The sequence below is a fragment of the Trachypithecus francoisi genome, unplaced genomic scaffold, assembly GCF_009764315.1.
Source record: "Trachypithecus francoisi isolate TF-2019V2 unplaced genomic scaffold, Tfra_2.0 Lachesis_group11, whole genome shotgun sequence".
Classification (NCBI taxonomy): domain Eukaryota; kingdom Metazoa; phylum Chordata; class Mammalia; order Primates; family Cercopithecidae; genus Trachypithecus; species Trachypithecus francoisi.
In genome coordinates, this window is record NW_022681456.1 from 61,168,356 (window position 1) to 61,180,420 (window position 12,065).

Sequence of the window (12,065 nt, forward strand, 5' to 3'; positions counted from 1 at the left end):
CTCATTAATGCAACCTCGATGGGCAATAATCCATCACAAGGAGAAAGGTAGGGACAATGTCTGAATTAGAGATACAGATTTGGGAGTAATTGAAACCATGAGAGTAGAAGACATCTAAAATCAAGAAGAACTTGTAGAGTGAGAAGAAGGGTGCCTTCAACAGAGCTCTGTGAATGCCAGCATTCAAAAAATCGACAGAGGAGCAGAAGCCCATGAAGATTATGCTGCTATTTGTCAAAGTAAACACCACCGTATTTTTAGATAGGATGGAGATCATGGATTCAGTGAGACAAAATAAGCATATCAGGAACCAATAATTTTTTGGTAGGAAATAAACTATATATGCCTATAATTGCATTGCCCTGAACTCTGATTTACAAAACCACTCCCTAAAGAAACTGTGTATTGGTAGATATTTGATATTCTTTTAAGTTAGATGTTTGTATACATTAATTTTACCTTAAGTGTTTGACTATTCGCTCTATTATATGCACAGAAGCAAAGCAAGCTTTAATCATCCAACTATTACAAGATCTGAGCTGAAAATATTAAAAAAGTCAAAGTGTCTTATAGAAATATCAGTGTTTCCTCACAATGAAATACCTAAGGATAGAGTGTTTTAATTCGACACAGCCATTCTAATTGAACTCATTATACCAGGGTAACTGATGAAGGTATGCTTAAAAATAATAAAGATTGCACACTAGCTTTTCAGAGACAGAACAATAGGTCTGTGTACTGTCTGGGATCATTTAAGTTTAAAAAAAGCAGCATTTACATGCTCTATAATAAATTGAATTTTAATAGGCCATAGAGATGATCAGAGTAATAAATTAGCGTGTATTATAATATATTTAAATGCATAATGAAATATCTTATAAAGTTGAGGCTAAAGAATTCTCACCATGAAACAAGATGTCCTGGGAATAAATTTTACTGCAACTGGAATTATACAATGATTCAAATGATTAATATTACTTCTCTACATCATGGTTTTATTCAGGTATTTTAAGATACTTATATTTAAAGAAAATTTAAAACAATTATATGGAAGTAATTAAAGTTTTATTTTTATAATAGCACTGTATTTATAAATCATTTCTATAACATATTCAAGATATAAGGGTTTTATGATACAGTGTCTTCAACTTTGGACAGGTTGATAGGTTTTCCAGGAAAGTTGCTGAGTTAAACCTTTTATACTCCAAATGTTTGCACATATAATTAATTAAGGCTATCAATTTTAATAAAGGAAATATATTATAGAGTTTAAAAAGTAATTTTGAGTTTCACAGGAGTGGCAACATTCATCCTGGTTGAGTATTTTAAAATCTAATCCTATTGCATGGATCTTAGCTTTAATACAAAACTTGGGCCTTTATTCCTCATATTTCAGCTTTAATTTACTCATTCAAGTAAGAATTCTTATGTCTACCTGGTATTTAGTATCTTCCATTTATCTCTGAAAAACTTCCAGGCAAGGTCTCGACCATGTGGATTTCGAGCTACATGGATTATGACATCAATTGCATCTTGATCCAGCACCACCTCAGAATTCAGTGACAGATTTAGAAGCCTACAAAGATAGAATTTTGTAAAAATTTTTAGTCCAATAACTTAAACATTTTTATAATCTTACTAAAATTGTAGGACCTAGTTTGTCATATTCTTCAAAAGAATAATCTAGTGTAATCTTTAATAATGCAAACTTATAAATAGAACACATTTGTTTATAAAAGAGAGAGGATCAAACTCATGGTATTTTAATTAAAAACATTAAACTCTAAAAAAATCTTGTGGAAGGACAAATCACAATTCTGGTTTGATGATGCAAATTCTCCTTTAAAACTCTTTATACTGAACAGTTCCTTTTATAATGAAATATTTTCTTAAACATATATAAATTATATAAAATAATTAGTCATAAAAAGATATAACCTCTGAAACCAAGTAGCTTTAGTCTTTAACACGGCAGTTTTCCTCACCTTTAGGAAGATATATTTTAAAATAACTAACATATATTCAAGTAAATAAAAGCAATTTCAGAGCAATTTGATTAACAGAGAATACTTTTGTTACAGAAACAAATTTAGAAAATCAGTTGACCTACCTATTTAATAAATTCCTGTCATCACTGCAAGTTAAGGCTTCCAATAATATTTTCTTCTCAGAAACTGCTGTGGTGGAATGGAATTTCATCCATATGAATTCCCAGACATCCTCATCCAGTAGTGACACTCCTGTACAGTATACGATGTCTCTAACATTTAGTGGTATTCTAAAGAAGCAACCCATGGTGGTGTTCTATTAATTAAAAGCTTAACAGTATTGAAAATAAAGACAGATTTTGCTTTACTACAGTCAGTTTTTTAAAAGATTATTTTGCTAATTAGATTTTACCTGAAACAGAATACTACATGGTAATAATATTTTCAAAATATTTCTCACTGAATGAATAATGTATTTTATTCAAAGGTAGTTTTGAACATAATTATTATTTCCACTCTTTACTATACTTAAACAAAAATAGTAACATAAAGGCTTCACAAACCCATGAAAATAAGGCACTTTATCTTTTCACCAACTTTAATATGTTTATTACACAAAGATTTTGCTCTCATAATTGGTAGACCCAAGAATGTCGAGAAAGTACCAGTTGAGGAGACTAATTAATTTGGATAGAACAGAAACATTTTCTCTTAAATTCTTAGATAACTTTATAAGTAATTTTCTCAAGCAACTCTGCAAATTTTGGAGACCTAGAAGATTATAAATATAGGTAATAAACAGATACCAAAACATAAGTAGAAAGTTATTTTTTCTTATGTTTATAAAATAACTTAAAATATACTAAAATTTGACTTTGATCTGAAATGCAATATTATAGTGGGAAACAGTACATTTAATTAGACTTGGCTATTCCTAAGTTTTAAATTTTCATCCCTACTTTGTCATAGTGATTTTTCTTACTAAATATTATTTCTTTAAGTTTTGGTATGTACCCTACATTTACTGACTTTTTAATACGCTTCTCTGAAAAATGCTCCAATACTTTTTTTAAAGTTTCAAAATTTAATTTTGCTTTTTTTCAACATTCACTCATCTACTATCAAATTTCTCATTACTAATTTGAATGTGGCAGTTATATACTGCTTTCTCTGGATAGCAAAAGCAAACAATGCCTTTTAAAGATTTAGGACCTTGATGATTAAAATACTGCTATGATTAAAGGAGCATTTGGAAAACAGGAAGAATTGTGTGAATAACTGCCACTAAGATAATCTGAATCTCATTTTGTTAAGCAGCTAAGAAGGGCTACAATCAGGATATTGTGGCACTATGCCAGGTATGTAGAATTCTAAGAAAGTATCATACAAAATTCATGTTCCCAGAAAAGGCTAAACTTATTCTGTCTTTTTCAACAAATAAAGTATTTGGAGAAAAGTTACTTTAATTTGGTTAACTGAAGCCCTTTTGCTTTGTGGCATTAGAAAGCATTTTGTTTGATTTGTTCTTAATGAAACAAAAGGAATACAGACATAGAATAAACCATTAAAGAGCTTCACATCTTTCTCCTGTTTTCCATCTCGCCCCTGCAAGCCCTGTGAAAAGTACCAACAAAAGCCTTCTCTGCTGTGTTTACGACCAGCTTGACACAGGGCATCCCTGAAATCACTAAGGAAGGCATTGCCACCACATTTTGAAGGATGTGCTCAGTTCTGGTTAAGATTACAGAGATGCCTCCATCTTTAATAACTGAAATCAATAGCTATAAAACAGAGTGGGTCTTTTCCTCCATATATTATAGGCTACAGAGCACAACACTGCATAATTGCCCTACTTTTGCCAAAAGAGTGAATAAAACTTGCAAGAAAAAATCAATAAAATATCTAGTGAAATCACTAACCCACCAATCAATGTACATTTCCTTAATTTATAAGCATGATATTATAGTACAGTTTACTTTCGAAGATATCAATATACCAGAGAGAATATAGGGATAAAGCCCCTTAAGTCAGGATTTTTATCATGTATAGAACCAACCTCCAATATCAATGTTCAAGAAGAAAAGGCACATAGAAATATAGAAAAAAATGTAACAGAATACACTAAACTATGTTGCCCGGAAAGCACTTGAGTACCACATACTATACCGGTGCCATATACTACAGTTACCCGTAAAAGTACCCAGCCCCTGGCAACCATCATTCCACTCTTTAATTTCATAAGCTTCACTTTTTAAAATATCTCATATAAGTGGAATCATATCTGTCTTTCTGTGACTGTCTCTTTCACCGAGCATAAAGTCCTCCAGGTTCATCAATACTGTCAATACTGAAAAATGTCCTTCTTTGTAAAGGCTGAATAGTATTTCATCGTATGTATACACTACATTTCCTTTACCTATCCATCTGTTGAACATTTACGTTGTTTCCACATCATGGCTAATGTGAATATTGCTGTAACAAACTTGGGAATGCTAATATGTTTTTGATATCTTGATTTCAATTCTTTTAGATAAATATACACAAATGGGATGCTGGATTATATTGTAGTTCTATTTTTAGTTTTTTGAGAACATTCCATACTGTTTACCATAGCAGCTGCACTATTTTGCATTCCCATCAGCAGTGTGGAGGGGTATTGATTTCTCCACAACCTTGACAACATTTGCTGTGTTTTGGTTTTTGATAATAGCTATCCTGAGTGTGAGGTGATATTTCATTGTGATTTTGATTTGCATTTTCCTGGTGATTAGTGACTTTTTTTCATATACCTGTTGGCCATGTCTGTGTCATCTGGGGAGAAAAGATTTTTTAAATCCTTACCCCTTTTTGTAATCGGATTAATATCGTTGTGCAGCCGGACGCAGTGGCTCATGCCTGTAATTCCAGCACTTTGGGAGGCCGAGGCAGGCGGATCACGAGGTCAGGAGATCGAGACCATCCTGGCTAACACGGTAAAACCCTGTCTCTACTAAAAATACAAAAAATTATCTCTACTAAATTATAGTAAATTATAGTAAATCTCTACTAAATCTAGTAAATTATCTCTACTAAAAATACAAAAAATACAAAAAATATGTGGTGGCGGGCGCCTGTAGCCCCAGCTACTCAGGAGGCTGAGGCAGGAGAATGGCGTGAACCCGGGAGGCGGAGCTTGCACTGAGCTGAGATTGCGCCACTGCACTCCAGCCTGGGCAATAAGAGAAAGGCTCCATCTCAAAAACAAAACAAAACAAAAAACCTATATATGTATATATAGTTTTGCTGTTGAGTTGAAGGAGTGTCTTATATATTTTGGAGATAAACCCTTTTTCAGATATATGGTTTGCAAACATTTTCCCCATTCTGTAGGTTGCCTTTTTACTTTTGTAGATTGTTCCCTTTGCTGTGCTTTTTAGTTTGATGCAATTCCACAATTTATTTTTATGCTGCCTATGCTTTTGATGTAATATCCATGAAATCATTGCCAAGATCAATGTCATGAAGTTTTCCCCTATGCTTTCTTTAAGAAGTTTACTGTTTGGGATCCCATTTAAGTCTTTAATTCATTTTGAATTGATTTTTGTGTCTGGTATATAACAAAGGTCCAATTTCATCATTTCTTTTACATGTGGATATCCAGCTTTCCCATAACAATTTGTTGAAAAGACTATCATCTTCCTATTGTGTATATTTGTCACCCATTGTTGAAGAGCAGCTGGGCATATATTTGTGAATTTATTTTTGGCTTTATATTCTGTCTAACTGGTGTATATGTCTGTCTTTATTATAGTACCATATTATTTTGACCACTGTAGCTTTGTAACATATTTTAAAATTACCAAGTATGATTCCTCTAGCACTGTTCTCCTTTCTTAAGATAGGTTTGGCTATTAAAGTAGTCTTTTGTGGTTCCACATGAATTGTAGAATTTTTTAAATGTCATTGGAATTTTGATATAAATTGCATTGAATCTGTAGATTGCTTTGGATAGTATTATAATTTTAAAATATTAATTATTCCAATCCATGAACATCAGATGGCTTTCCATTTGTCTTATTTTCTTTCATCTATGTTTTATGGATTTTAGTACACACATTTTTCACTTCCTTAGTTCAGCTTGCTTCTAAGTATATTATTCTTTTGAAAGTTTATTTATATATATATATTTTTTTCATAGAGATGGGGTCCCTCTCTGTTTCCCAGGTTGGTATCAAACTCCTGTCTTCAAGTGATCCTCCCACCTTGGCCTCCCAAAGTGTTGAGATTACAGGCACGAGCCGCCATGCCCAGCCTATTTTATTTTTTGGTGCTGTTGTAAATGGGATTGCTTTCCTGAGTTATTTTTCAGATAGTTTATTGTTAGTGTAGAGAAACACTACTGATTTTTGTGTGTTGATTTTATATCCTGAAAATATACTGAATTTATTAGTTCTAACAGTTTTTTGGTGTGGACTTTAGGGATTTCAATACATAAGATCATGTCATGTGCAAACAGGGACAATTTTACTTCTCTTTTTTAAATTAGGATGCCTTTTATTTCTTTTTCATCCCTATTTTCTCTGGCTAAGGTTTCCAGTATTATGTTTAATACAAGTGGTTAAAGGAGGCATTCTGATTTTGTTCTTGGTTGTAGAGGAAAAGCTTTCAATTTTTCACCATTGAGTATAATGTTAACTGCAGGCTTTTCATATATGGCCTTAATTACATTGAGGCACTTCTCTTTTATTCCTTATTTATTTGCTGAGAATTTGTTTTTATCATGAAAGGATGTTAAATTTTGTCAGTGCTTTTTGTTTATTGAGATGATCATGTGATTTTTATCCTTTATTCTAATAATGTGATATGTAACAGTAATTGATTTTTGTATGTGGAAGCGTCCTCGCACCTCAGAGATAAATACCAGCCAGTCATGGTGTATTATCCCTTAATGTACTATTGGTTTCAAGCTGCTAGCATTCTGTAGAGGATTTCTGCATAGGGGTATTAACCTGTAGCTTTCATTTCTTGTTATGTCTTCGCCTGGCTTTGCTATCAGGGTGATGTTGGTAAAATAAGTTTGGAAGTGTTCCTCAATTTTTTTTGAAAATTTCAGGATTGAAGGATTCTTTAAATGTTTGGTAGAATTCACCTTTCAGTGAAGTCATCTAGTCCTAGGTTTTTCTTTGTTGAGAGGTTTTGGTTTTCAATCTCCATCCCAGTTATAGATCTGTACAGACTTGCCAATTCTTCATTGGTTAGTCTTGATAGGCTACATTTTGTAGGAGCATGTCCATTTTTTTTATTATTTCATTTGTTGGCATATAATTGTTCATAGTAGTTTCTTTTGATCCTTTTTATGTCTGTGGCATCAGTTGTAATATCTACTCCTTCATTTCTCTTTTTGAGTCTTCTCTCTTTTTAACTAATCTAGTTTAAGATTTATCAATTTTATCTTGTCTGATTTTTTCTATTGTTTTTCTGTTTTCTATTCTGTTTTTTTCTGTTCTTATCTTGTTATTTCCTCCCTTTTGCTAACTATGTGGATAGTTTGTCCTTTTTCTCTCTCCTTGAGGTGTAAAGGTAGTTTCAGGTCATTATAAATATAGGTATTGATCACAATAAACTTCCCTCTTAGTACTGCTTTTACTGTATCGCGTAAGTTTCATTATGATGCGCATTCATTGTGCATCCATTTTTGTCTTGATGTACTTTTTACTTTCCTTTTGGATTTCTTCTTGACCCAATTGTTGTTCAAGTGTGTCTTGCTTAATCCACATATTTGTAATTTTTTCATTTTCTTTTTGCTATTGATTTCTAGTTTCACTTCATTTTGTTGAGTAAAAATATGTGATAAAATTTCAAACTTCTTAAATTTGTTAAGACTTGTTTTACGACCTAACATGTAATGTAACTTGGAGGAAGTTCTAAGTGTGCTTGAGAAGATTGTATATTCTGTTGCCGTAGGGTATGCTATTCTGTGTATGTCTGTTAAGTCCATTTGGTTTATAGTGGTGTAAGCCCTCTCTTTCCTTATTGATCTTTTGTCTGGATATTTTATTTATTATTAAAAGTTGAATACTGAAATCTCCACTAATTTTAATGCTTTTTATTTCTCCCTTCAGTTCTGTCAATATTGGCTTTATATATTTAGGTGCTCTAATGTTGAATGTATATATGTTTATAATTTGTCATATCTTTCCAGTGGTTTGACACTTTTATTATAATATAGTGCTCTTCTTTGTTTTCTGATGGTTTTTGACTTAAAGTCTTTTTTGTCTGATACAAACATAGCTACACCTGCTTTCTTCTAGTTTTCCATTTGCACAGAGTATTTTTTTCCATCCCTTCACTCTCAGCCTATATGTGTCCTTAAAGCTAAAGTGAGACTCTTATAGACACTACACAGTCAGGTCTTGCTTTGTTAATACATTCAGCCACTTTTTTTTTTTTGATTGGGAAGTTTAATCCATTTATATCAATAGTAATATTGATAAAGAAGAATTTATTTTCGTCATTTTAACAAAATTGTTTTCTATTGGTCTCGTAGTTTTTATTCCTGTCTTTTTCTCACTTGCCATCTTCCTTTTTTTGAATTTTTATATTGATATGCTGTGATTTGTTTTTCCCTCTCTTTTGTGTAACTTCTGTGGCTTTATTAGTGTGCTTACCTTGATGTAGACATATAACAGTCTATTTTAAGCTGATAACAACTTAAGCATAAACGCACACAAAACTCCACAGTTTAACTCCTGTCCTCACACTGTTATTGTTTTCACAATTTGTATATATTCATATTGTGTACCTTTTAATATATTTTAGTCATACTGATTTTAATACTTTTGTCATTTAAATTTTATACTAGAATTAAAAATTATTTACCCACCACCATTACAGTAATAAAGTATTTGTATTTATCTATATGTTGATTTTGACCAATGAGCTTCATACTTTCTTAGGCTATTTTGTTGCTGTTTAGCATCCTTTTATTTCAACTTGAAGAATTTCCTTTAGCATTTCTTTTAAGGCAAGTCTGTTGGTGATGACCTCACTTAGCTTTTGTTTGAGAAAGTCATTATTTTTCTTTTATTTGTAAATGACATTATTGCTTGTATAATATTCTTGCTTGACAATTTTCTTTTTCCTTTCAGCATGTTGAATATACCATTCCACTTCCTTCTAGCTTGCAAGATTTCTGCTGAAAAATCTTTTGATATTTCTACAACTGTTCCTTAGCAAGTGCCAAGTCACTTTCCTTTTGCTGTTTTCAAAATTCTCTTTTTTACTTTTGCCAATTTGATTATAATGTGTATTGGTGTACATTTCCTTAAGGTCACTTTATTTGGGGTGCTTGGGCTTTTTGCTTCTGAACGTCCATTTCCTTCTCTAGATTTGTGAAGTTTTCAGCCATTATATCTTTGAAAGAGCTCTCTAGTCATTGTATTTTCTGCTTCTTGGACTTCCATGATGTATATATTGGTCCACTTGCTGGTATCCCAAAAGTCCCTTAAGCTTTCTTCACTTCTTTTCGTCATTTTACATTTTTGTCCTTCTAAGTAAATTTTTAAATACTTGTCTTTAAGGTTGCTGATCAATCCATCTTCATGAATCAGATCTGCTGTTTAACCCTTCTATTAATAGTAGATTTTCAGTTAAGTTATTGTGTACTTCAGCTTCATTACCTGTTTAGTACTTTTAAATGTTTTATATCTCCTTGTTTAAATTATCATTTTTTAATGCACTGTACTCTTGACTTCTGGGATCTTCTTTATGATAGTTATTTTGAATTATCTGTCAGATAAATCATATGCTTCATTATGGTCAACTTTTGAAGTTTTATCTTGTTCCTTTGTTTGGGACATCTTTCCTAGATTCTTATTTTTTTTCTATCAGTTGATGTCTACACATTAATCACTTACTTCTCCGAATTCACAAACTGGCCTTGTACAGAAGAAGATACTCACCCAATAGCCTTGCTAGAGACTCTGGGAACCTCTACTGTCTTTATTTCCAGGGAGAAGCAGGCAGCTGTGGTTGTGTCTGCTTGCTCTGTGCTAAGCTGGGGAGAAGCTGCAGTGTCTTAACAGTTCAAGCCACTGTTTCTGTTTTTCTCTCGGTGGCTAGCCTGCCCCAGACCCACCAGAACGCCAAAACTGAGAAGTAGGATGTTAATTCTTTGGGGTGCCCCAGAGAAGTTTGAGCACTGGATGCACAGATCAACTCTTTCCCTCCCTATGGGGAAGCCAAGAGCTGGGAATTTCCCTCTATTTGTTCTGTGCTGAGCAGTAGACAAGATCTATGACATTTACCAGTTCAAACTCCTATCTCTGTCCTCGTCCAGCTAGCTAGGCTATGGCAGATCTGTCAGAGCTCCAAGACTAGTAAAGCAAATGCTCATTCTTTGGGCAGCACCAGAAACATTGAAGCACTGGAAGCACAGCTCAAATCTCTCCCTCTCTAAGAGGCTGTCAAGAATTGGGATATTTTTTTCCTCATTACTCTGTGCTGAACAAGGGAAAAAAATGTGGCATCACTAGCTCAAGCCACCACGTCCATTCTCCCTCATACGGCTAGATTTTGCTAGACTTTTTAGAGTTCCACGGCAGGCAAGACAGAAGCCAGTCTTCTGGGGATACCTTTGAAAATGGTAAGATACTGGATGCATGAATCTACCTCTTTTATCCCCTGGGAGAAGCTGGGAGGAGGAATTCTCTTCCTGATCATTTGACTGTGTACTAGGCAGTAGAGATTCTGATAAGTGTGTGTCCTGAATCACTCTACTAGCTTTGATGAGTGGTTTTACACTCACTAATGATACAGGAACATTTCAATTAGTTTCTGGATTTCTCACAAAGGGAATTTGCCCATTAATTGTTGCTGAATCTTTGTGTTTGTCAGGGGAAGAAGAATCCAGTGCTTCCTGCTCTACCATCCTGCTGACATCACACTAAAAATTGTATACCCTTCAAGAGGGTATCATTGCCATGCCCTGGGCCTAACCATTGAGCTTCAGAGTAATACCAAGGCATCCAGCAAATAATCTTCTGAGAGTTGAACTGTACAGAAATGTTACCTGTAACTTTTTTTAATTACTTTTTTAAAAAAAAATCCACGGTTTAATCAGTCATCTTTGGTAAATGTTTGATGTTGGAAAGACTGGATTTCTGAAAATAAGTATTCATTGTGTTTGCCAGCATTGAAGTGATACTTGCTAAAACACAGCCTCTGGGTGAGTTAAAAGGATATAAAGTAGCAGTATATTTAAGGAGCTACTGTATGGCAAGTTGGTCATACACAGAGCAAGAAGAAGAGATTCTGAAAGGACACTTGGCAATAAAATATTGGATAAAATGACAGGCCATCCTGAAGGAATCTAACACAAATGGATAAAATAACAGACAGACAACCCTGAAGGAATCTAACACAAGTAGGGGGCAAAGAAGGTCTTTGAAGGCAAAGCTGCCTATAACAAGGGCAGGTTCTATATTTGTGTCTGTAGCCTCAAATCAAGAGAAAGACTGCATACTTTGAACATGCTTTACAAAAAACTGCTGGTCAAGTGGCAGTCTTCTCAATGGCTGTCCGTCACATAGCAGATATATCAAATTTGATGAAATTTCATTACTATGAAAATGAAACACACATATGTTTACATATATAATTTAAAGCATGTTGATGGTCCATTAAAAAATAATTCTCAGTCTCAGCTGCAAATCCCCAAAATATCAGGGAAGAAATGACTCTATTAGCAGCTGCTAAGAAGTACAATTGCACAGGTTTATATGGCTCCTTAGAAGAGAACAAGTAGCACCTCTTCTCACCCCATCAACTCATGTTTTTTATCCATGCAGCAGATGAAGAATCAATGTAAAGTTCACAAGATCATTTTTACTCATGCCTAGAAATGAAACAAGATTGGTAAGCACCGGATATGCCAAGGGCCTTCGGTTCCCAATGACTTCCATTGTTTTTTTTTTTTTTTTTTTTTTGAGACGGAGTCTCGCTCTAGCCCGGGCTGGAGTGCAGTGGCCGGATCTCAGCTCACTGCAAGCTCCGCCTCCCGGGTTTACGCCATTCTCCTGCCTCAGCCTCCCGAGTAGC

General features: G+C 33.8%; 1 protein-coding gene across 1 annotated transcript in view; it reads right to left on the reverse strand.

The window, feature by feature from the left end:
• Positions 1-12,065, reverse strand: part of TRHDE (thyrotropin releasing hormone degrading enzyme) — a 421,266-nt gene that overhangs the window by 11,071 nt on the left and 398,130 nt on the right. The window contains exons 16-17 of the mRNA XM_033221251.1: positions 2,111-2,278; positions 1,436-1,576 (exon numbers count right to left, since the gene is read on the reverse strand). Of these exons, the coding sequence (XP_033077142.1) occupies positions 1,436-1,576; positions 2,111-2,278 (309 nt within the window). The remainder of the gene's footprint in view (positions 1-1,435; positions 1,577-2,110; positions 2,279-12,065) is intronic.